This window comes from Typopeltis vanoorti, chromosome 11 (genome assembly GCF_054136105.1).
Source record: "Typopeltis vanoorti isolate ZY-2024b chromosome 11, IOZ_Tvanoo_1.0, whole genome shotgun sequence".
Taxonomy (NCBI): domain Eukaryota; kingdom Metazoa; phylum Arthropoda; class Arachnida; order Uropygi; family Thelyphonidae; genus Typopeltis; species Typopeltis vanoorti.
Window position 1 is genome coordinate 104209216 of NC_143559.1, and position 27599 is coordinate 104236814.

General features: G+C 34.2%; 1 protein-coding gene across 1 annotated transcript in view; it reads left to right on the forward strand.

Moving 5' to 3' along the window:
- The first annotated feature begins 2176 nt into the window (after positions 1 to 2176).
- The window catches only part of LOC150101895 (MAP3K12-binding inhibitory protein 1-like), an 81887-nt gene continuing 56464 nt past the window's right edge, over positions 2177 to 27599 (forward strand). The window contains exons 1-4 of the mRNA XM_090400677.1: positions 2177 to 2392; positions 5030 to 5155; positions 12913 to 13023; positions 24509 to 24620. Coding sequence (XP_090256803.1) covers positions 2324 to 2392; positions 5030 to 5155; positions 12913 to 13023; positions 24509 to 24620 — 418 coding nt within the window. The 5' untranslated portion in view covers positions 2177 to 2323. The remainder of the gene's footprint in view (positions 2393 to 5029; positions 5156 to 12912; positions 13024 to 24508; positions 24621 to 27599) is intronic.

Sequence of the window (27599 nt, forward strand, 5' to 3'; positions counted from 1 at the left end):
AAACTGGAACGTCGGCAGCCGGTTTTATTTTCTTTTTCTTATTAAAGAATATTTCAAATAATTATCGTGAATTAATTTCTTCGAGAACAAAGAAAAATCATTTGACTAGTAAGCGATTAGAAAAAAATTAGCGCAAAAAAATTAAAAAATTAAATTGGTTCTCCAAGGTAAGGCAATATTTAAGTGAAGAAATTATGCAAGATCTTTATTTTGCCCAGACATTAAAATTGTATTGTAGAATAAAAAGAGAAAACAAAAATATAAATAATTTCTCTATTTTATACTATCCTATATAACTAAAATCCAGTTATCCAGCATGGAAAAAGGAAGTGCGTTTCTTGTTATAGGCAACTGCAGCTACGAACGCGAGATAATCCGATTAACCGTTCTCTTCAGCGTGAGGGATTATCACACTTTCAAATGGACATGACAGTCAAATTGCACTTCTTATCCAGGTTCTTTCAACAGGTGGGCTGAATCTTATCCAGATTTAGTTGGACGTCTATAGACGTCCTAGCCGGTAGGAAGGTTAATGTATCCCGACGAATGGCGGATTTTTATATATATTACATATTTTTACTTCGTAGCACCTTATGGTCACGTTGGGTGAGTGACACTCACCCAACTTGACCGTAAGGTGCTACACTCACTGAGTATGGTGGGTCGTGCACTAGCAGTTGAATCCGTGTGTTTTGATCTCAGTATGGTGTCACTGATTGTTGTCCTGGGACAGATAGATGTGGCAACAATTTGCAGAACAGATAAGCCTGAAACATGGCATTCTATCACAATGCCTCTTTCCATCTCCTTCGGTTTCCTTCTCGCAGCTATTTCACTCAGACCCATTTATTCTGAGATGGGCGCATCATATTCCTTCAATTAATACCGGCTACAACCACGTGACTGACTCTTTACATATAAGGATGCGCCTTGCCCATGGGGGTTGTTTTCGATTTCCTTTCCTTCTCATTAACATCCACATTCTCAGATCTCCATGGAGCCCAAAGACTTATCGTGTGGGTCCCGCTGTATCTCATACACAGATAAATTGTATTGAGCCTTAAATCATATGTGTTTTCACTCATCACACTATCAGCCAATGCATTCCACCCATACACCACTCTTTACTATTATTCGTTTTTACGAACCATACCACACTCTTTATGGTCATCGTGTATTTTTCAAAATCTCCGTCTTGTCTTTTTCTCTGGAATTTCTACTTTTACCTTATTATTTTTTTATGCAGATCACATTCAAGAATGGTTGCAGCGTTATCATTTTGTTTACTATTGGGTGGGTGCGTGCGTGCGTGGAGGAAATAAGTTAGACATTCCTGGAACTCAGATGTAGAACCTGTTTAATTCACTTCTTGCCGTAGTGACGGTACATGCGTCAATTCAGACGAGGAAAATCATTTACCACCAAAAGATCTCCACAGTCATCTATGAAACAGTCGGATTATATCCAGGATCTTTATACGGATACTGGATATCCAAGGTCCGGGATTCTTGTATAAGGCTTTGATCAAGTCACATATGGATTACTGTGTACAGATTTGGTCACTTGGTTTTCAAAAAGATGATGTATTTTAAAAGGTTCAGAGACGAATGAATAAGAAGGTGGTTTCTGGTCTCTGGAATGTTGAGTATGAAGACAGATTTACAAAATGCATTTTGTAGAAATTGGTGGATAGAAGGAGGAGAGGGGGATATGATCGAGACATATACAGTATGCTGTTAAGAGGTTATTACCAGATTAATATCGGGGAGTTTTCGCACAGAATCGGTGAAGATAGGAAGAGAACAAGAGGTCATCCCTGGAAGGTGCATAAGCGTGAGGAGTAGATTATTTGCATGGAGAGTAGTGAGTGATTAAAATGCATTGCCCAAGAGTGTGGTGAGCACAGAGTCAGTGAATATATTTAAGGCGCGGTATGATAAACTGTGTGTACTATGTGTATAACAGTTTATCATACAGTGGCTTTTCCACGATGAGTCTTTGACTCCATGGAGGTTTTTTATAATAATAATCTCTATATTCTGCCACAATTTATTTTTAAAGATATATAAGCAACATTTCTCTTGTAGGTGCGCATTTTAGGCTTCTTTTTTTTTTTTTCTGAATTGTATTTAGCGCGCGATCATTTGTAAACAAAATACCGTACTATTGATTACATGATGCTGTCATGCATGTTTGTGACTAGTGTATTTTGTCTAACAGTTTGCATTTCAGAAATATGATTTCCTTCTCATCGACAAAAATTGCCTTATAGCATTAATTATTAGCCCAGAGTAAGTACATTTAAAAAATAACGATTATCCTGATGAACGAGCGCGACAAGATGTTGCATATTCATGAAGTTATAAAACAAATTGAAGGCTTTCTGTTTTTGGTAAGTAAACAGTTAAGGTAGTTTTGAGGAATAGAGAAATAAGTAATACTTATGGTTCGACTTACATTTAAATCTCCATATCCACTCAGAGCCGTTGTAATCCACTAAGTAAAACTAAGGCAATGTCTAGGAGCGGCAAGTTACCTGAGTAAAACCAACAAAATTGTATCTCTCGGCCATTAAAAACATTGGTATTAGTGATTATTTTCTTTAATTTTGAGGAGCAAAAGAGCTTGCCTAGTAGCAGCATATACCCAAATAATGATATAATTATTATTTGATACAAGTATATAACGCACAATAGTACAAAATTGCGGTACCAGAAATACTGTTACCAGCAACCATTAGAAACAAACAATTAATCAGTGACACCACTGATTAGTTGTTTGTTTCTCCATACAAAAAATTAATGAAACACCATTCCCAGCATCAAAAGCAAACCCATTCTATAAACACAATGTAAACCAACTAGTGATATAATTTTTTTTGACACATAGGTGGGTCAAGTGGTTTCTTGATTTCTCAGGGGAGCAGTAGATGTTGTATACCAATGCTTTAAAGGGCGAAATTTGTTGAAAAATTGATACAAGGGAGGCATGTAGTGAAGTTTTTTTTTTTTGCAAGGATGAGCAGTCTTATTATAATGCTATTTACCACCAACCACGAATAGTATATTTTGTCTGTATGTTGTGTGTATTCTCCTGGCTTATTTTCTTATACATATTCACATGTAGGATGAAAAACCTGAGTTCCTGAGCAAAAAAAAAATTCTGCTAATTTATATGAGACCTATATTTCTCTCATCATGACAATCCTAATGGGTAGACTAGTTAGAATATATAGAAGATAAAATATAAATATCACAAAGGTAGCAAAATATTCTGGAGGTTATTGAAAAAACTTTGAAATGGAAGAAAGAGTTTTATAAAAGAAATTGAAGATGATAACAGTGATTTAAGAATTGAAGAGAGATATTCTAAATGTCTAATTACTTTGAAGAGACTGCTAAATTAGATTAACAGTGACATAAGAGCTGTCAGGACCAGATGTTTACTTTATGACAAATGGTTTGGACATCATGGGAATTAGAAGTCCCAGAAGCCAGTCGGGTGTAAATGGATTGATATAGTAAATAGTGTTTTAGGAGACAGCTGAAAAAAATTGTTCTTAGGAAGCTATTAAATAATGTGAACTTAATATCATCAATGTAAACTTAATATCATCATATTCACATGTACATATTAGAAGTTGATTATCAGTAGTAGCATCAGCTTTCTTTAGTCCATTTCTGGACGATTGCTTCACCATACTTCTTCCATTTTAATCAGTCATGCATCTCTCCACCATAAATGTCCACAACATCTCGTTATTTCACCATCCCATCTTACCACGTCTTCCTGGTTTTCAGTAACCAATTCTTGGTGGCCATTCTGTTGTTCTCTTTGTCCATCTGTTGTCAGACATTCTCAGCACATGTCCTGCCTAATATCATTTGTTGCCTTTTATTACTAATGCTTTGTTTGCTTCCTTATTCAAGTATTATTCTTTGTGTTTTCAGTTTCTCTAGATGTTTTTTGGTTAGACTCCAGGTTTCACTACCATAGGTCAGTGTTGAGAGTACATACTTGTTGTAGATCTTTCTTTTTTGGCAGTTTGGCAAATTGCTTTTAAATATCTATTAAGTTAAAAACTTTCCACCCGGCTATTTTCTGTTGAATAGCTGAAATTTCATTATCAAGTTTATGGTTGTTTTCAATGATTTGTCTTAAATATTTGTATGAATTCACTATTTCAATTTTGATTTACTTCAATTTGTTTTTGTTCTGAAGTATATCCACCCTACATAATTTTTGATTTATCCATATTTATTTCTAGCCCTATATCTTGACTTACTTCATTTAATTCAATAATCATGTGTTCTAGTTCTTTTGGTGATGTTGCTATTAAAATGATATCGTCAGTGAATCGTAGATTGCTTAAGTATTCTCCCATCAATATGCAGACTTCTTTTCTCCCAGTTCAATTTTCTCATAGCATATTCAAGGACTGCAGCAAATAATTTTATATTTTTTAATATAATTTTATAATAATAATAATAATAATAATAATAATTATTATTATTATTATAAAATTATATATATATATATATAATTTTATTAGAATAATTTTATAATATATAATTTTATAATAAGAATTTATATATATATATATATATATAAATTCATTTTATGTCTTCTTATATATTCTAAATGAGAAGATATGTTTTGAAAAAAAAATTTTTTGTTGTTGGTGTTTATCTGAACTGACTTGTGTGTGTATATATATATATATATATATATATGGTTAGCTATTTATTAGTTATTATTTATTTTTTCTGCTGACTGATCATTGAAGAATATAACCCTCAATTTTAGTTATTTTGTATATAGATAAAATTTCTCGGTTCATGTATAAAATATGTGAAGTGAGAAATTTTATCTATAAAAAATAACTGAGAAAATTATCACTCAAAGTTTTACTTTAAATGATAATTTTCAGGAGTGCATCTTGCAAACTGTTCATTTTTATTTTTGAAAAATTGTTTTTTTTTCCCCCTACTAAAACGTTAATGATTTGCTGTTTATTATATCTTGCCAGACAAAAGGAATTGGTCTAATAAAGGATTATACATTGGAGTGTAATGAAACACGTTTGAACCATGAACAACTATCAAAAATATATGATGCATTTATTAATTTAACTGCTAACCTTTCTTCAATTCAGGTAATTTTTTTATTTATATTTTGATTTTTGATAGCAGTAAAATTTGTTTTATTATTTTTCATATATAAATAATAAATCAGCTTATTTCTTAATTAATAGGTTGACATAATTTTTTATATATTTATATATGACATGGTATCTTTTACAGTAAGTTGCACAGCATTCATGTATAATAAATTTAGTTTAATCCTTTATCCAAGCATGAGCAAACAAAGTTTGCACCTGAAAATATCTTCAGGACTGGGGGTAAGGTAGTATAGTACAACACTGGGCACAAACTTTGTTTTTCAGGCGCAAACTTTGTTTGCTCACACTTGGATAAACGATTAAACTAAATTTATTATAGTCTAACCAAGTGAAAAATAAACTTTCAACATCTTTCTCTAAATCCAGAGTAATTTATTAAAAAAGGGTGGCACACCATTTGGCAACTCCTATAGGTAGAGATGACCTGCTAATGCTTCTGCCTGGTATCTCAACTTGGGCCTGGCTCCCACTGAAGAGACCTCAATAAAGGTCGAAACTAGTCTGGGTTGTGGCCCTTCCCTTAATGCATAACATTAGACATATCCACAAGGAGATGTGTTTTGCATTATGGGAGATACTGAGATAGGAGTGTTGGTAGCTTGCTCCACCTTTGCAAGGAGTGCCCTGGTGTTGTACCACCTTACCCCAGTCCTGAAGATACCTTCAGGTGCAAACTTTGTTTGCTCACACTTGGATAAAGGATTAAACTAAATTTATTATAGTCTAACCAAGTGAAAAATAAATTTTCAGCATTCATGTAACAAGCTTATTCTGCGCTTACCAGAGTGAATGATAATCACTAAGGGAATGCATGCACATTTTGATGTTTATGGCCATTTAAACTTTTCTCATCTTTCTAATGAGAATTTTTTATTGTTATTTATTTGTTTGCTGAAAATATTGCTGATATGTTTGAAATTTAAAAGAAAGTACAGGTAACCCTTCTATAATGCAGTACTTATACAACGCGGTTTTGATATAACGCGGTCTACAAATTGTAGTAACCCTTTATCTTTTCATATATTTTTAACCGCGCGACTTAAAAATCAAAATTTATCTTCGTTTAATTTGCATCTGCTCGTATCGGGCATATAGTTAGAAGCAGCGAATTTATATTTGGGGAAATGCCCTTTAGCATGCATGTATAACAATTGTGTTACCATATAAAGTGTTTATTGTTGAAAATTGTCTTCGTTTTCTGCGAGGAAAGCGCATTAAAAATCATAAGTGTGTTAATCTCAAGTTGAGCACTTTATTTTCTGGTGAGTTACATACAATATGTAATGCGTTTTTTTTATGTAAAAAAATTATTTTTATAGTAATGGCCACTTAGAGGGCTTTTGCGATATGGTTGAAAACAAAATTAGTGAATTAGTTGATGGGGAAATAGATATAAATGAGGAGGAACTGGTACAATTAATAGATGACGTCTAAAGAATGGCAAGGAAAGTTCTGCTGAAGATTCTGATCGTGCTGAATCTGTCAAAGAATTCAGTTTAAAGAAATTAGCAGAAGGATTAGACTTGGCAAGGAAGTTAGGAAGTTAATTTACGGATAATAATCCTTCAATGGAACCCTCCGGAAAATTCACGAGACAATTGGATATTTATTTAGCTCCATATTATGAACTTAATAAAAAAAAATTGCTGCATAGTGGTAAGCAAGGTCTTATTACTAACTACTTGATAACTAAACCAGCCGAAGTATGCAATAAGAATTATAGAAATGATGTCCAAGAGATTTCAAGCGATGATGACATCCGGCCACTTGTAAATAAAGAACATCTACGAAATGTTATTTTTGAAGACAGTGATGACGATTAAAATATGCACTTTATTTTATTTTGCCTAACATTTATACATTATGTGCAGTGAAGTTTATGTACAATTTATACTATGTATTTGTTATACATAAACTATGTATACATGCTATGTTTATACATAAACATATAAACATAGTTTATATGTTTATGTATAAACATATTATATAACATATAAACATAGTATATATGTTTTCTTAAATTACATGAATTACCTGAATTAAATAAAAAAAATGATTTCCGAACATAACCTTACTTTTTCTATGTGATCTGAGTCTTGCATAATGCGATTTATATAATGCGGCATTTCTATGGAACCTAACATCCACATTATATGAGGGTTACCTGTAAATGTTAAGTGTGGCTTTCAGCAGACAGGCTACTTTCCAGTGCTAAAATATAAGCACAACACTTTCCAGCAACTGAAACACTATATAATCAGTAAATAGAATGCAGTAATAAAGTATATTTTCTTCTCTTATATTGTTTATTTGGTTACTGATTCCTTTCAAGAATGTTTTTGTTTAAAATTTTGAAAGAATGGTGATCTACAAAATTTTTAAATATAGCAAGCATTGATATTTAAACATCTATAATCTTGAGACCAGTTTATTCTTCTGAGAGTTGAATGGAAGCCACAAAACAAAACAAAAAACAGGAGAAAGTTGAGGAATAATAACTTGTGAGAGATTAGTCCGTTTTTTTTTTGAAATTCTTAAGAGCACTATCTCAAAATGTGTAAACAGTATTTGATGATTAGTAAATGCTTGGTTGTTGTTATGTGCCATTGCAGTCATTTAACGACTTTTGGTGATCTTGTAAACAAAGACACTTCATCCCACATGGCCGCTTTTCTTTTCTTTCAGCAATTATAAATTGAAGAAATAATCTTTTATATTGTCAATTCAGCTCTCTTGCATTCTTCCTCTCCTTCTCATGTCCTCTGTCTTTACCAACTTAACTGCCTTTTCTAATTATTCATCTGCTCATATAATATGTCCCCAGTACATTAGCTTATGTTTAATAATCATTGCCTCCAAGGAGCATTCTGTCTTCATTCTTTCTAAAACCTTATTAGTCATTCTTGCAGTCCATGAGATTCTTAATAGTCTCCTCCATTCCCATAATTCAAATGAATCAATTCATTTGCTGTTTTTCTTCTTAATAATCTAGCTTTCATATCCATTCATCACTACTGGAAATGCCATTTCTTTGACATTTGTAACTTTTGTGGCCTTTAAATTTTTGTCAGGTTTAACATAGCTTTTTTTTTCTCATGACTATCCTTTTAATTTCATCTTTACTCTGACCATTATTTCTTATTCTGACCCCATCATTTTCAATTACCTCTGTTTTGTCTCTCTCTATCATAAATTCATCTAAATTGCCAGAAGCCATCACTTTTGTTTTGCTGATGTTTAAATTAAGCCCAGCTTTGTTGCTTTCCTTCTTTACCAATAGAATCAACTATCGAGTTTCTGCTATAAGAATTGTATGATCTGCATATCTTAATTTTTTTTTTTTTTTCTGCCACCAGTGTTAATTCCAGTGGGATCTTTGTCTAAGTCAGCCATTCTCATAATGTAAATAATAATAAATTTAGTTTAATCCTTTATCCAAGTGTGAGCAAACTAAGTTTGCACCTGAAAGTATCTTCAGGACTGGGGTAAGGTGGTACAACACCAGAGCACTCCTTGCAAAGGTAGAGCAAGCTACCAACACTCCTATCTCAGTATCTCCCATAATGCAAAACGCATCTCCTTGCGGATATGTCTAATGTTATGCATTAAGGGAAGGGCCACAACCCAGACTAGTTTCGACCTTTATTGAGGTCTCTTCAGTGGGAGCCAGGCCCGAGTGGAGATACCAGGCATTTCATCATTCTCATAATGTGTTCATTATAAATATTGAAAAGATAGGTCAACAGTATACAACTGTGCTGAAATCCTTTTCCACTCATATCTGTGTGTTTCTCTAAAGACTGATTTTTCTGAAACTTCTCTTGGTTGTCATACAGCTCTCTTATCAAGAGAATTAGATGCTCAGGTATTCCCATTGATCTCATTACATTCCATGGTCTGTTGTGATTCACACAATCAAAAACTTTCTTATAAATAAAACAGATGAGTACTTTCTTCTGAAATTCAGAACTTACTGATTTTGATAGTTATGTTATTTTCAATCCTTTTTATTGTAATCTAAAATTATTAAATGTTGATATATTTATTGTGTTTTGTAAAGGCATTCTCGTTATGCTAACGGAGACGTGTCAGCCATTATGCATAACTTCTTGCTTGCCATTTACATGGAGTACGCATCCTCACCAAGGAGATTGACGGGTGATTGGCATCGCTAACAGAGAGAGTGTTTGATATCGGAATAATGAGGAAAACAAGTAGAGAGAATGGAAATTTGAGAATGGCATCTGGAGAATTGTTCTTAGGAAATTTTTAAGTTTTTAATATGACAGTCGGGAGAATATTAATAGAAGATTCCAAAAAGGAATCATAGAACTGTCTTTAAACTGGAGGAGTTGAGACTGTCAACAAGTATTTAGTAAATTAAAGAAGATATTTAAACATGTAGAAAGGCTTATGTGTTCGTCGTACATGTTTTATTTTTGACGGTATATATCAGAACACAAAATTATAAGTAAATAATAATTTATTGGCTTATTGCTGATATTTCGCTGGTGTTATAACCAGCATCTTCAGAGCACAAAAACACAGTTTGTCACAATGCGAGACTACAACAACATGGTGCATAACTTCTTGCTTGCCATTGCTCGCCATAGACTCCTGGATCTGATAAAGGAGGGATGCTGTCCTTGGGTAAACAGATGAGAGTTGCTAATTTGACACACATGCAGGATATTTCACACATGGAAGGGGAAAATATACAAACAATTAGATGAGACAGCTATGGGCTCTCCCCCCCCCCCTAGCCAACTTCTATATAGAACATCTGGAAAAACTAGCTATCAATACAGCCACTCTCAAACCAACACTTTGGCTATGCTATGTTGACGATGTGCTTGCTATTTGGCCACATGGCCCAGGGACATTGGAAACATTCTTAGTGCATTTAAATAGCCAACATCCTAAAATCCACTTCACAATGGAACTGGAAACTGATAACCGTCTGCCCTTCCTGGATACGCTTATCACACATCTTCCAGATGGTTCCTTATCATTTTCAGTTTTTAGAAAACCCACACATACTGGGAGATATTTGCACAAACAATCACACCATCACCCTTCTCAACAGTATAGTATTTTAAAAACGCTAACCCACAGAGCAAGAGCAATCTGTTCCAATGACAATGCTCTTACTGCTGAACTGGTGCACTTATGCCACACCTTCTTGGCCAATGGCTATAATCCCCATAAGATAAACAAAATACTAAATGCTCCTAAGAAACCCCTCCCACTATCCACCACAGTGAACTACAACAAAACAGTCATCATCCCATACATTAAAGGCACATCAGAAAAGATATCTAGAATTCTTAATAAACATGAACTACGCATAGTATTAAGACCGTGTGTCAAATTAGCAACTCTCATCCTTTCACCCAAGGACAGCATCCCTCCTTTATCACATGCACGAGTCTACGAAGTACCCTGCTCGTGTGATCAAGCTTACTACGGTGAAACAGGGAGAACTGTGAACATCTGCATCAGTGAACATAAAAGATACATCTGGCACTATCACTATGGCAAGTCGGGTCTAGCAGACCATGTTTTTGGATACCCCTGCACACAGAATCAACTGGAAGAAAACAAAAGTACTGCACATCTCTTACAAGTCAGAGAGATTGTTCTTAGAAGCAACAGAAACTTTGAAACATACTCCAAATCTCAACAAATATGGCTGTATAAATTTGCCTAAGATCTGGGAGACAGTCATCGTAAGGCATAACTAGTACTGGCTTTTTTCTTTGTTTTTTAGGACTTTAGTCTTTGTGTAGTAACTGCAATTTTTATTTTTTTTTCCAGATAGAGGGTGCCTAATTAGGACTTTAGTCTTTGTGTTGCTGCTACAATTTTGTTAAAGTAGTCCGTTGATTACACCATGTTGTTGTAGTCTCGCATATTGTGACAAACTGTGTTTTTGTGCTCTGAAGATGCTGGTTATAACACCAGCGAAATATCAGCAATAAGTCAATAAATTATTATTTACTTATAATTTTGTGTTCTGATATATACCGTCAAAAATAAAACAACATAAAGAAGCTATTGTAGTCAACGTTTTAATTGAATGTTTGAGAAAATGCTGAATGGAAAGTTTCATCTTTTGTTCTGATTACTATGGAAAAAGCAATGGGTGAAATTTGAAACTGTAAAGTGGCTTAACATGAAGAGTTCAAATTAAATATGTTGTTCATGAAGTAGTAAAAGAAATTTCTTTCTCTAGTACAAAAATTAGTAATTTGTGCATCACATTGAACTGCAGGAGGTAAGAGTATTTATACTTCAGCGAGATAGGAGGAATAATTTTGTATGCTACATAAGAGTGTGATAAGAAAGGATCCCATAGAAAAGAAGAAGAAAATTTTTATATTTTGGGAAAGGGTCTAACAAAGAAACCAACTCTGAACATTTTTGTTGTTGTACAAAAAAGGTGTTTAGTCTGGTAGACATGATTAAGTATATGTCAAACAGTCCAATAATAGAATGAGTCAGAGAATGAATGATTTTAATATTTTGGATAAGAAAATCTCTTAAGTGTAGATTTATTTTAGAAGCCCTTGGATCCAGTTAATTTTACATTTATTTATGTGATTTTATTTAAAGTGTATATATTGTTTTAGTTTCATTATATATATATATATATATATATATATATATATATATATATATATTATTTCATCTTGAGTCAGCAATTTTCTGGATTCTAAAAGAAATAGTTAAAAGTCATTGAGCCCTTGTGTAATTAATAAACACTTGGAGTATAAAAACAATCTCTTTACAGTGGAATCATCTATATGCTGAATTGCTCTCCTCTGGACAGTCAAGAATTTTTAAAAGGTTTTAAGTGTGCTAATCTAAATGTCAGAATGTTATTCTAAGGAAGGAGATTTTGGATTTATATAGTTAGTAGCAAGATGGCAAAAATAGCATCTCGATTGGAAAAGAGTGGATAGTTCTTTAAGAGCTGAGGAAGCTCCTAAAGAACTATCCTAAAGAAGTATTGCTACAGATAAAAGAAGGTGAGGTGAGATTGCTTCTCTGAGAGAAAAGGCAAGACTGTTTTGGTGGCATTAATTGTCAAGTGCTGTAACGGTGGTGCTAGATGGCACCACTGTTATAGCACTTGAAGATAAAAGCTAAAAAATGAAAAATAATGCTGATTATTGCCGTATATTAAATTAAAGCTACCAAGATAGTATTTCTTGGCAACTTTAATTTAATATACAGCACTAATCAGGCCATTAAATTTAATGGCCTGATTATAATAATATGGACTGCAGTGCTGTTGTAGACCTAAATTACTGGAATTCAAACCAGACTCCCATTGCTTCTGATGTAGTATTCTAGTGATTTCATGGCTTCTTGCATTTTTTAGCATTTTTGTTGTTATAACTTTTTGTAATTGTGTTATAACTTGTATGACTTTTGTTTGCATTCTTTTTAAAGAGTATTCAGTGGAATTTAAATGCTGGCTTCTTCTATATTTAAGTTTACTAGAATCGATAACAAATAGTTGAAATCTAAGTTTTCTTTTCTGTGTGCAAATTTACTGTATCTTTCTGATTTTAATAATATTTTGACAAATACATGTCTGTTAAATATAAGGTGGTCCTTTTCTTTTGCATGTGATAATTTCCACAAAAACTACGTTCATATTTAATTGTAAACATGCATAACACGAATGTATTGTCTATTACATATGTTAATTGCAATTTCAGAAAATGTGTTCAAACCAAAAAATGTCTGAAGGTCAGCCAAAACAAAACTGTATGCCATGCAAGCAAGAACTTGATCCAAAATTGGTACAGATCCGAGTAGATCGAAAAGAGGTTTGTACATGCATTTATTTTCAAAATGTTTTATGTATATGTGTATTATAAAATTTCATAGTTTACACACACTATGAAATTTTATTTTATAGTGTGTGTAAACACAGAGAGAGAGAGAGAGCATTACCACAGGTTAAGAAGGAATGCTGACTGGACCCAATTAAATGCCTTGAAAATATGATGAGCAGCTACACAAGTTTCTCCAAACCTTTCCATTGTTATGGTCAGAAATAAATGGTGTGCAGACTAGGTAATCTACTGTGGACAGAGATGGAATACTGCCAGGATGTAAATCTCTAATGTTGGTGAAGAAGCTCACTTTTGATGAATTCCATTATTTTTGAGAGATAGATCTAAAGTATGATAATGGAACTATAGTTTGGAAGACTTCTTTCTCTCTCTCTTAGAATGGTTTAAATGTAGACTTGCTTTCATATGTAGACGTGAAAGCATGCGGAGACAGTATAGGATAAATTTTAATGTCAATATAAGATTCCAAAAAGGAATTGTAGCACTGTGAATCCTTAAAGTGGAAGAGTTGAGACTGTCAACAGGTGTTTAGTAAATAAAATAAGATATTGGAATTGATGTTCGAATTCAGTGTTTGAGGAAATGACACCAGATCTATTTTATTATTCTATTGGAAAAACCATCGGAATTAGTAAAATGCTGAAACTGTAAAGTGGCTTAATATGAAGAGCTCTACTTAGATATGTTGTTTATGAATTAGTAGAAGAAACTGTCTTTCACTGGTACAAAAATTAGTAACTTTTGTGTCAAATTGAACTGTGAGAGGTAAGAATATTTATACTTCAGTGAGACAGGAGGAATAATATTGTATGCTACATAAGGAAGATAAAAAAAAGAAGGATCCCATGGAAAAGAAGAAAATTTTATATTTTTGGAAAGGGCATAACAAAGAAACTGGCTCTGAAACATTTTGTTGTTTACATCTAAACAAGATGTTTTGTCTGGGAGACATGATTAAGTATATACAGGGTGTTCAGGATAAATTTGACAGTTTCGTAAGGAAAAAGAAAATCTTCTTTGTATCTATTAAATTTAATGAATTGACAAAAAAACATTACAGGCAGACTTAATTACAATACTATCAACAAGATTTACTCAAAATAACCACCATTAGCATCGATCACAGCTTCAATTCTGCTTCGGAACCTCGAACAAGCTGATGCTACAGTCTCCCTGGGAAGGGCCGCAAAAACTGTTTTAATTTTATCCATTAACTGGGCTTTTGTATTACTGGAAGTGCGATTGGTGTCTTTTTCAACTGCGCCCCATACAAAATAATCCATGGGGTTAAGGTCTGGGGAGTTTGGAGGCCAAACATTTGGACTGGTGAAGTCGTAGAAATTTTCAGACAACCATTTTTGACTTTTCCCAGAGGTGTGGCAAGGGGCCGAATCCTGCTGCCATACATACGGCCTACCATTGGCTACCCTTGTTATCCAGGGCTTGACTACAGTTAGCAACTCCACGAACAAAGCCCGAATTCCAATGCCAGGGTTCTTCAACACCTGTTCCTGCAGATTTGCGAGGAATTCTGCTGTACGAACGCAATCAGATCGTCTGCTAGGGATCTTTCTTCTTGCTACATCCTCGTAGTCACCATTGCAAGTCTCTAGTTCATGCCTGATTGTTTTTACTGTATTCAGGGAGCATTGAGCAGCAGTCGTAATATCCTTATTTTGATGGCGGGCACGAATCATCATGATACAAGTTATTCTCTTCCATGATTCAGGTGGGTTCCAGCTATCCATCCTTTCTGACATCTTGTATATGAATGAAGAAGGGTCCAAACTTTTAAATGAAGAGAAGTGTGTGTTAATACATGTAACTTACGGAAAAATATAATTAATTATAAATATGTCAAATTTATCCCGAACACCCTGTATATATATATATATATATTTTTTTTTTTTTTTTTTTTTGATATGATAATAATTTTATTGATCTGCTAAAATATTTACACTTACAATGAACATCTTGAGTGACATTGCAACTTATAATTTTAGAGAATTCAGCACAAAGTGCTACATTTTTTACATTGGATTTCAATTAGAAATTTTTTTTTTACAAAATACTTTTTGCCTCTATATTATGTATTTACAACACATGTTCTTCTAATATTTACAATAAGGATTATACAGAATTTTTGAATTTAGAATATACATAATTATAATAATAATAATTTATTTTATTTATTTATTTATTTATTGTTATTTTTTTTATGTCTCAGATGAATTGCATACATAGTTGCTGTAGTAATTATATATATATAATATTTTAACGCATTACAATTGCGTATAACAGATACTTGCAAGTTAATAATTTTCTTCCTCGAAGCTTAGCAGAGCTTATCTGAGGAAGATAATAGATGATAGAGGGTGGTGGCTTCATGGTTATGTTCCTATACTGGTCACAAGCCAGGTGTTGATTTTACTGTTTGTTGGTACGTGCTTGGAAGACTTCAACTGCTATTACAGTTTAACTCTTTTGGTGCAAATAGGGTGGATTTAGACATGGTGTGTTTGTTTCTTTGTGTTCTTGTAGTGATAGTTTTTGAGAGGGGGGAGTTTGTCATAGGTTTGTGTGTGTGTGCATGTGTGGTGGGGGAGAGAGAAACAGGAATTGCTCTAATTTTCATTCTCGCTATAATATTTATATAGTGCCTGTTTCAGCTCTCTGTATGTTCCTAGGTTTCTGTTGTCGAACAGCAGTTTGTTTATTATGTCATGTACATAGAAGTTTCAGGTGGCTTTGCTGTAGTGATTGTTGTACTTATATGTTATGTAGTTTGTTGACTGTGGTCTTGTTATTTGATATGTTGTTCTGGTTACTCTATATGTTGGGCTGTAGTAGTGTTTTAACATGACTGTGTAGTGGCATAAGTGTTTCACCTTAAATATTTTGTGTTTTGTCCATGCTTCCTGCATAAGAGTGGGTTGTTCCCAGAATATCAGTTTTATCATTTTATCTTGCAACCATTGTAGCCTGTTAAGTCTGCAGTCTGTGCAGAATGCGTATGATGTGATTGCATATCTTAAAATGTTTTCACATAATGCTTTATAGATTAGTATTTTTATGTGGTTTGGGGCAATGTCTTTTAATCTGTATAGTTTGCTTGCTATTATCCTAAGCTTGGTATGTAGGTAGTTTGTATGGCTATTCCAACTTTATTCAGCATCGAAGTGAAGTCCAAGATAGCGTGTTGTTTTCACCTGTGTGATGGTTGTGATTTTAGGTTCTGAACTTTGTGTATAGGAGGATGAATGTTTGATAGTGAGATAATTTAGTTTCTATGGGCAGAGTTTGGGGGTTTTTGAATATCATTAGATTTGTTTTTCCAGGGTTTATATATATGCCGCTTTTGGTTAACCAGTTAGTGATTTGATTGATGTCGTGTTGCATATTTGTGTGAGCGATATTTGCATTGTTGTGAATGGATACTATGACCGTGTTGTCTGCATACTGGAAGATTTTACTTTTTAGGGGGAGTTGGCTTATGTCGTGTGTGTATATGTTAAATAGAATGGGAGATAGGACAGCTCCTTGCGGTATTCCACAGGTTACATGTACCTCTTTGCTGTATGCTAATCCTATACGTGTGATGTGCTTCCTGTTTTTCGTGTATGCTTTAAACCACTGGAGTAGACGACCTCCAATTCTGATATGGGTAAGTTTCGTTAACAAGGTTTTATGTGTTAGTGTGTCAAATGCTTTTGTTAGGTCAATGAATACCACTAATGTTGTTCTGTTTTTATCCAATGCAGCGTTTATTAGATCTGTGAAATCTTCCAGGAGTGTTGCTGTTCCTTTATTTTTTTGAAAGCCATATTGTGTTTTGGGTATGATTTGAAATTTTTCAACGTATGTGGAGAGTTTCTGATGTACAATGCGCTCCATGATTTGGTTGATTACGGACAACCTGGCGATAGGTCTGTAATTACTTATTATGTTTCTTTTTCCCTGTTTGTGTATGGGTGTGATTAATGCAGTCTTCAGTGTTTCAGGTATGTGTCCTGTTTTGAAGATTTTATTTAACAGTTTTTGTATAACTGGAAGTAGGTCGGTTGAGTGTTTCTTGATGTCTTTTGGTCTGATTCCGTCTATCCCCGGTCCTTTGTTAGGATTAATTTCTTGAATTGCCAGTGATAGTTCTTCTTTTGTTACTGTGGGGAACCACATCGACTGGGTTGCTCGTGGACCTAGTGGAGAATGTTCATTTGTGTGAGGAAAGGTTGTTTCTTGTAGCTTTTGAACAGAGTTCACGAAGTGCTGATTAAAGTTGTTTGCCAGCTGTTTGAGGGATTTGGGATCGCAGGCAAAGCTGTGTTATATTGTTTCTGAGGCAGTGGTTCTGTGTATATTGTTCAGCATTTCATTAATCAGGTGCCAGGTTTCCTTTATGTCATTCTGAGCTGTTGTTAATTTGTTGCTGTAATAGTTTCTTTTTGCTGTTCTAATCTGGGTTGTTAGGAGATTCCATTTTCTTTTGTATTCAGCTTTTAAAGCGATATTGTTCAGCGACTTCTTAAGTTGTTTCCATAGGGCATCTTTTCTTTGTATGTCTGTTAATATGTTGTCTGTTATCCATATATGTTAAATAATCCAATAATAGAATGAGTCAGAGAATGAATGGTTTTATTTTTTTAGGATAATAAAATCTCTAAAGTGTAGACTTATTTTGAAAGACTTGGATCCAATTAATTTTGTAGTTATTTATGTAATTTTATTTAAAATGTATATAATGTTTTAGTTCATTAAATGTATATATTTTTTATTTGGTACTTGAGTGAATAATTTTCTGGATTCTAAAAGAAATAGTTAAAAGTCATTGCACCAATTGGAATAAACTGTTGTGTAATTGTTTTAAACCTAATACTTGGTGTAAAACAATCTCTTTACAGAGATGAAAAATGATAAATAATAAATATATTAAATAAACACAACCAGCTGAGTTGATTTCGATGGGGCCTTATGGTTGTTAAGACCTGCATTTGAATCCTGTTTGTGATGATGCAAGGAACCTTCATCAGGGCTTTTGAGTCAAATGTGAGTTAGTTGGTCTCATATGGAAGTGGAGAGCATTTTCTTCCTGGAAACTGAGGTTTTTCATCTCTCAAAACAGGCAAATGGCCCAATTAACACACAGATCTACAGACATAGGATACTATTGGACATGGAAGGCAATGGGAAAACCACTTTGTTCTATAATAATTCCCTAATAAAAAGTATCATTGCTATTCCATCAACCATTGGTTTAGGGAAAGCTGCAGAATCATGCAAAAAAAAAAAAAAAAAAACTACTGCAGCCATGGCATCTATAATAGTGTACATTACCTTATGGCCATGAATGTTGGTGAAGAGGTGGAAGGCTCTTTTTTTTTTTTATTTCTGGTTTCTGTGAGCAGTTTTTTTTTTTTTTTTTTACCAATCTGGATCATTACTGTAATTATGTTGTTTTGCATGGTGTTTGAGAAGAGGATTTAGAGTACGTTTCTTCATTGTAGGTTGAGAGATTTGCATGTTTTCCATTCAGAGTACCCAAGCGTCTAGCCATAACGTAGTCTTGACATTGTATCTCTTCTCCATATACATATGAGAGTATAATTGAAAAGTTGTGATAATTACCATGATGGAATTGAGGTAGAATCATGTTCTAGGTGTTTATCAGAACTTTTCAGTCCCCACTTGTATTAACATGATACTGTACTAGCAGTTGGGAAGCCTACTAATGCATTACCATAAGGTTTATTTCCACATATTTTCTAGAAACTGACCCATAGAACTCTTTACTGTTGCTTTTCCCTTGAATAGAGGAAGTTCTGAGTCATGACTGCATGTTTAACTTCCTCAAAGGGTGTAGCATTCTACCTGGGTGATGGTCATCCATCATCTGGAGTTCAGTTTGTCATTTCCTCCAGGAAAGGAAAACTTTTATGATGGCAATACTTGCCAGGCACTTTCATGGCCAGAACCTGTTTGTGGAAATAGACCACTCCAATAAGAAGTTAGGGTTGGTCTGGCTGAGAGATGCAACATATGCATCATCATCCCATTAGTAGTCCAATTCAGTTTGGATGCCAGTTCAAGCTTTCTTTCAGATCATCTCATAATATGGTAAAGAAATATGAAACATACTCACTTAACTCACATTATAGTGAACACTGCAAAAACAACTTGCTCACTGTAACGAACAACTAAAAAGTTCCAACCAAAGCCCTGTAAGTACAATGCTATGCTAAAAGAAATTCACAGCGGCAACTATCCACTATAACAAATTATTCTTGTAATCTCTACAGACCTGCTGTTTTGAGAGTTGACTGTCTTTTACACTTTTGGTTTGCATTATAAGTTGTTTCTACTAACACAAGCTGCTTTGACAGTAATTTTTTTTTGCTTTATATTATGTCATAATGATCCCAGGTAGTGTAAGAATTATGAAGAGGTTTGCATATCATTAGCATAATGGTGAGGATATACAAATAACAACTGGCTATTAGTCATAGCTAACACTGACATCAGTGAGGTGAAAGCGAGTTTTTTTAGAATTAATACAATTATTTCAATGGAAGGATGAAATGTTCTTGGTAGGATGCAGGAAGAACAAATAAGATGGACAAATTCACTAATAAAAGGCAAATATGTGGTAATGCATGTATTTTAAGTAGTTTTTGAGTTAAGAACTATTTTTGATCTAATTTAAAAAAAAAAATCTGAGGAGTCACACCTCAACTCAATTTGGGAGGAGAAGGAGGGGGTATTTTTAAGAAATAGAATAGAATGGGAAGATATTTTATTAAACAAAATTTTTTTTTGAAATATTATTTATCATCATCATCAAATTCCTGCCATGTACCCTCAAGGGGTGTACAGGATATGACAGTATTACATGAAAAAATTACATCATTACTAACTTTCTATCTACAATTTTCCTCCAAATCAGTCTGTTACTTGTCAAGACTCCAACATTATCAGATCTTATATTTCTATTGTCTAAGGCACTTTGTACTGTATCAATCCACCTATATCTTGGTCTTCCTCTGAGTCATTTTCCTGCCAACCTGGCAGAGAACACTTGTTTTGCTAATCTTTCCTCTCCCATTCTATTTAAGTGACCATACCATCTGAGATTAGCTCTGCTAACGCATTCCTGGATGGTGACAATGTCAAGTTCTTTCCTAATATCCTCATTTTTAATATGATATTGCCATTGATGCCATCTGTTCACGCCTCTAATCTTTCTCAGAACTCTCATATCTGCGGTCTCTAGTCTTTGGTCAAATGTTTTACTTCTGACCCAGCTCTCTAGTTTTTGGTCAAATGTTTTACTTCTGACCCAGCTCTCAGATCCATAAGTTAAAATTGGTTTGAACACAGTCTTGTATACAGCTAATTTAGTGTTCCGACTAATTTCTTTCTTATTCCATATGAATTTATTCAATTGACTTCCCACGATACCAGCTTTGCTGATTCTGTTGTCTATTTCTATATTTAGTTTACCATCTTCAGTAAAAATTGTGCCTAAGTAGCGGAAATGTTTTACTTGTTCCACAGGTTCTCCATTCACAACACAGTTGACATTTTCAATGATTCTGCCTATTTTCATTGTCTTTGTCTTTTTATTGCTGACCTTCATACCATATCTATTACAACAGCTATTCAATTTAGTCAGAGAATCTTGCAGACTTGTAGCGGATTTATTTAGAAGTATAACATCATCCGCATAAAGCAAAGAGCTGACATTAACATCTCCAATTTTGATATCAGGTTTAATACCACATTCCTTCATAATGTGATCCATATAGATAATGAATAACAGAGTGGATAATGTACATCCTTGTCTCACACCAGATTTAACATTAAACCATCTTCCTGTACTTCCTTCAATTCTAACTGCTGACTCACAACTCAAATAAAGACTAAGTATTGCTTGATATAATGCCCCATTGACACCATATAACTGCAGCGTATTGAATAGCTTCTCTCTTGGCACCTTGTCATATGCCTTTTCCAAATCGACAAAACTTAAATACAGATCTTTGTTATATTCCCATGCTTTCTCGACTATTTGTCGTAAAGTGAAGATCTGATCCTGACAGCCTCTATTTGGCCTGAATCCAGCTTGTTCTTCACCAAGCTTTTCTTCCACAATTCTTCTCAACCGTTTCTCAAGTATACTTGCATAGATCTTGCCAGGAACACTCAGTAGGGAAATACCTCTGTAATTCTCACATTCAGTTTTATTTCCCTTTTTATACATGGGTACTACGAGAGCTCTACTCCAATCATCGGGAATTCGTCCCTCTGTCCAGGCTTTCTGAACTATGCAGTGCAGCCACTGTAAGACTCTTATACCACCATACTTCAGCATTTCTGGTCGAATATCATCTACTCCTGCTGCCTTTCCACATTTCAAGCCTTTGATGGCTTTTTCTACTTCAAGTATGGATATGTATTTCTGACTGCATGCCTGGTCAGTGTTTTTTATCACTGTGCTGTCATCACTGCTTGTTTCATTTAGCAGTTTTTCAAAGTAATTACTCCATACTTCAAGGGTATCTTTTTCTCCTGTTTTCATTTCACCTTTATCATCTCTAATTCCTTTTACAGCACTCTTTCCTCCATTCCTAAGCTTCTTCAACAACCTCCAGAATATTTTGCCACCTTCTTGATATTTATTTTCTATATTCTTGCCGAAGTCCTCCCATGACTTTTGTTTAGCTAGTTTTACACACTGTTTAGCTTTCTTACATTTGTCTCTGTATTCTGTAAGATTAAAAGCTGACTTATTTGCCAGGAACTTTTGATATGCTTTCTTCTTTTCCTTCACTGCCTCTTTAACTTCCTGTGTCCACCAGGGAGTTCTGATTTTTTTATCCTTGCACACAACCTCACCACATGCCTCTCTGGCAGAATCAATCAATGTTTCCTTTAGAGTTTGCCACTGAATCTCCAAGGTTTGATTCCTGTTCTCAAACTCTTTCATTTTCTTTTCAATAATATTTCTGTATTTTAGTCTACAGTTCACATCTGAGAGCTGCTCAACTTTTATTCGCTTTAAAACTTTCTTACATGTTATTCTTTTCAATATGAAATTCAATTTTATCCTGCTCAAGACTAAATAGTGATCACTTCCAATTTTAAATCCTCTGTACACTCTGGTGTCCTGCACCAGGGAGAAAACATCACTATCAACAATAACATAGTCAATGAGACTTTTCTTATTCCTAGCCTCTTCTCTCCATGTGAATTTGTGCTCATTTTTATGTTGGAACATGGTGTTAGTAATAACCAGTCCATGTCCTGAGCAGAAATCCAACAGATATTTGCCATTATTATTAGCTTTGCTCTTTTCTCCAAATTTTCCCAAAATATTTTTGTATATCTCACAATCATTTCCTACTCTACTATTTAGATCCCCAACAAGGACCAACTTTTCCTTTTTCATTGTGTCAGTTGCTTTTTCTAAAGCCTCAAAAAATTCCTCCACTTCTACCTTAGTAGAACCTTCTGTGGGACCATAGGCACAAATAAGTCTCATTGTCCAGTTCCCCATTCTCATATTTGCCCACATTACTCTACTTGAGATTGACTGCCATTCAAGAAGATTAGCCTCATATTTTGTGTTGAATACTATGGCTACTCCTTCTTTTCCTTGATTGTCATTGCCTGAATATAACATTTTGTATTTATTGCTCAGAAAGATCTCACCAGTTTTTGTCTTTTTTGTTTCAGTCACCCCTATTATGTCGATCTGGTACTTATCTAATTCCTCAGCTAGCTCCATTTCTTTGCCATTCAGGCTTCTTACGTTGATAGTACCGATCTTTAACTCTGGTGATGTTGAGTTGGGGTTTGTTTTCAGATTTGTTCCAGTAGCTGACTTTTCGCTGTTCGCCCTGGTTCCCTGGCGAAAACAACGGGGGCCTTGTTTAACCGGGCGACGCCCCAGCCGGCGTGAAATTTTGTCATGTTGTACCATCATTTTTTATTTTGGTTTAACCAATAAGAATACAATTTGGTCGGCTAAATCCCAAATTGCCAGCCCATCCTCGTTCGTTCAGTATCAAAGTAGATACCCAACAGGGTGCACCACGAGAAGGTGAGGATTGGACATTAGGTCAGAAGCCCTGGTCGGTTCTCCGCATTCCTTTAAAGGCTATGTGGAGGTCTCCTCTCAGTTATACAGCTTTGACCCTTAAGCACCCCAATATTATTTATTAATACTGAAAAAACAAATATTCACTTGGATATGAATTAATGTGACTTTTGCTGCTGAACTTCTTCTGCAAGTCTCTCAACATCAGGTGAGTATCCCATAATTTTCATCTTTGAACATGCTGAGAAACTCATATCATTTAGACAGTTTGATTTATATTCAGTATGGTTCATGTTCAAAAATATTTGCTCTCAGTAGTATGTTGAACCAAAAACTGATAGAAGTTCAAATGCAAATATTTTCAAATTTATGTGTGTCCTGTAAGCTACTTCATGTATTAAACATAGTCAACTCATCTATCACTGTTTGTTTATCATAAATAACACATGGATTCTATTTTATACTCGCTACCACAACAATTCACTATCAACACCTTGCAGTAATTTTGCATCACAATGCAGTAATTACGATCAAAGCTAACGCTGCATGTGCTACAAATGAACACTGAGAAGTGTTTGCAGTGCATGCTTGTCATACCTATAGGCTAAAAGCTAAAGCTGCAGTTACATGTTCAAAGAGCAACATGTTGCTTATGCCTGTTATAGCAGAACTTTTAATCCTAAGGTGGGGAACAGATTAGAAATTCCTTTCACTTTATAGCGATTCCAAAATAAATATAATCAACTCTCACTATAATGAATTCACGGAGATCAAAGAAATAGTTTGTTATAGCAGTAGGGATTTGCTACATTGAATTTCATTTCAGATAGCATTGCTGTTATTAGGTCTTTGCTGAGATTTTTTGGCAGTTTATTATAGTTAATGAGTTTGCTGTAGGCTAGCTGCATATTGAAATAAATGAGGAGGATTTTTTTTTATATTTGTAATAAATTAATGCTCATAATATTACGATAGACTAAATCAAATACTTTTTTGTTTTTATTTATGTTTAAATTTAAAATTATATTAATTTTAATACTGAACAGGAAATATTTTCCTGTTCAGTATTAATTCCAAAATATGTTTAATTAAATTTTGAATTTTCAATACATTCAACACTTAGTGAATTCATAGATGCCATACGAATAGTTGTATTATGTTACTGTATAGAGAGTTTTCCTTAGAATTGATATTATGAGAATTCATAGCAATTTGTTAATGAATGAGGGAGTTCACTATAGTGGTTTATTTGTAGAGAGAGAGTTGACTGTATTTTATAATTGTTAAGTCACTTGTGAACTTAAAAATATTTGAACCATTCATATATCTGGTTGTGCAATTGTTGGATAACTTTTTGAACAGATAGATCGGAGAATTGCAGCCTTCATAAGCAGAAAAAGAAAAGAAGTGGATGAGTGTAATATTCAGGAATTCTGCAATCGTTCTGTCATCGATGAAGGGAGTCCAGCATGGGGTAAATATGTTGCTATTCATATGCAGATTTCTAAGTGAAAATAATTAGGATGTAATTTTTTAAATGAATTCTTGTTTTTGTGAAAATGGATGAACAATCTGAAAGCACAAATTCTAAATGTATGATTAATTATAAATAATGTACTATTTCATCATTTTTGTGGATCACATTATGAAAGGTGGCATTAAACCTGATATCAGAATCAGAGATATCAAACTTAGCTCTTTGCTTATGCAGATGATGATATACTTCTGAACAAATCCAATGCAAGTCTCCAAAATTCTTTAACTTAATTTGGTCTCCCAGGTTCCAAGGGGATAAAGAAGAATTACAAAGATTATATTCAGATTATGGGATTTATATTATGAGAACAGATTTCAAGTATGTGGATTACAGACTCTGGTTAACAGGAGAAAGAAGGGTGATATGATAGAGGTCTATACATTTTTGAATGGGCGTTATAGAATATCGTCTGATGAATTTTTTTATATGGAAGGTGGGAGAGAGAACACAGGAGCATCCATGGAAGTTAAGTTTGCTCATAGTCAAGAAAGGAGTAAAAGATAGATTTTTCTCTCACAGAGCAGTGAGTGAGTGAGTGGGTGGATTAGTTTGCCTTTAGGGGATAGTGAGTGCATCTAGTGTGAACGAATTTAACAGGAGGTATGACAGCTAGTTTGAGTGATTTATTCTTTAACGATACTTGTGACATAATGATTAGAAATATATACACGTTTACACAAGAATAATGTTTAATTTGCCAAATATTTCGGTCTGAATATTACAAATCATCTTCAGTGGCTACATAGGAATAGTTTTAAAAAACAAGGTGGAATATGAACAATTGATCATTCACATATAGAACGAGCCGCATGATGTCATATCGCTAAGTATTAGAAGAGTAAATATTTTTAAAGTCATAATTAAAGATATTAATTCAGAAATTCATATAATAATCTTAAATCACATTAGACTAATATAGAAAATATACATTAAAAAAAAATTAATGTGTTATCCTGATTAAACTTTCCCAAATTTGTGATATAGATATACAGTCATTACGATTCAAGTTAGGACGTTGAAGTAAGGCCTCCACACTTTCTTTAAATAAACATTCAGATTTGTAGCGACATCTGTGTAGGAGGAGAGCCTTGGACCAAAGGATGTTGTGGCTTGTTTCTAATCCATGCTGAGCTAATCCAGATTTCTCTGGTTTGTTGTGTTGAATTGATGATTGATGCTCTTGAATTCTTTTTTCTATAGAACGTCCAGTTTGTCCAAAGTAGGAAAGATTACAGTTACAAGGAACTTGATACACACCAGGTAGAGACAAGGTTGAGCGTTTATCTTTAGATGAAGGAAAATGAGTGGATAATTTGTTAATAGGTGTATAAGTGGCTGTTAAATCATATTTCTTCAGAATTCTTGAAATTGGTTCTGAAATCCCGGAAATGCAAGGAATTGGAACTCGACATATTGAATCTTTGCTGTTCTGTGTTGGATTGTAAGAATCGAAAAGATGTGTACTCTTTTTGGAGAAGCCATTTAGTTTCATGTAATGTTTGATAGTCGAAAGTTCTTTCTGTAATAAATGAGAAGTTGAACAGTTAGTTTTGGCTCGTCCGATTAAAAAAAAAAAAAAAAAAAAAAATTTGTATTCCACCTTGTTTTTTTAAAACTATTCCTATGTAGCCACTGAAGATGGTCTGTAATATTCAGACCGAAATATTTGGCAAATTAAACATTATTCTTGTGTAAATGTGTATATATTTCTAATCATTATGTCACAAGTATCGTTAAAGAATCAAATTTTATTCCTTCACGGGGAAAACTTCACCAAAAAAACGGTAAATTAGGCAAACTATCAGTAACTCAAGGTAAGTTGCGAGCGAGGATCATCTTTTTAAAAAAAATGCCACGACAACAAGATAATTCCTAATTTTGCTAAGATTAAAGAAACCATTAAATCCCCTGGAGCTCATAATATTTACAAGAACACCAGTTTATCTTTAATCAGTAATCAACTCAGAGCAGCTAAACACGATCTAGCTATTAACATTCATCAAGTTTCTGATCTCCGTACCTACAGGGTGTTCGGGATAAATTTGACATATTTATAATTAATTATATTTTTCCGTAAGTTACATGTATTAACACACACTTCTCTTCATTTAAAAGTTTGGACCCTTCTTCATTCATATACAAAATGTCAGAAAGGATGGATAGCTGGAACCCACCTGAATCATGGAAGAGAATAACTTGTATCATGATGATTCGTGCCCGCCATCAAAATAAGGATATTACGACTGCTGCCCAATGCTCCCTGAATACAGTAAAAACAATCAGGCATGAACTAGAGACTTGCAATGGTGACTACGAGGATGTAGCAAGAAGAAAGATCCCTAGCAGACGATCTGATTGCGTTCGTACAGCAGAATTCCTCGCAAATCTGCAGGAACAGGTGTTGAAGAACCCTGGCATTGGAATTCGGGCTTTGTTCGTGGAGTTGCTAACTGTAGTCAACCCCTGGATAACAAGGGTAGCCAATGGTAGGCCGTATGTATGGCAGCAGGATTCGGCCCCTTGCCACACCTCTGGGAAAAGTCAAAAATGGTTGTCTGAAAATTTCTACGACTTCACCAGTCCAAATGTTTGGCCTCCAAACTCCCCAGACCTTAACCCCATGGATTATTTTGTATGGGGCGCAGTTGAAAAAGACACCAATCGCACTTCCAGTAATACAAAAGCCCAGTTAATGGATAAAATTAAAACAGTTTTTGCGGCCCTTCCCAGGGAGACTGTAGCATCAGCTTGTTCGAGGTTCCGAAGCAGAATTGAAGCTGTGATCGATGCTAATGGTGGTTATTTTGAGTAAATCTTGTTGATAGTATTGTAATTAACTCTGCCTGTAATGTTTTTTTATCAATTCATTAAATTTAATAGATACAAAGAAGATTTTCTTTTTCCTTACGAAACTGT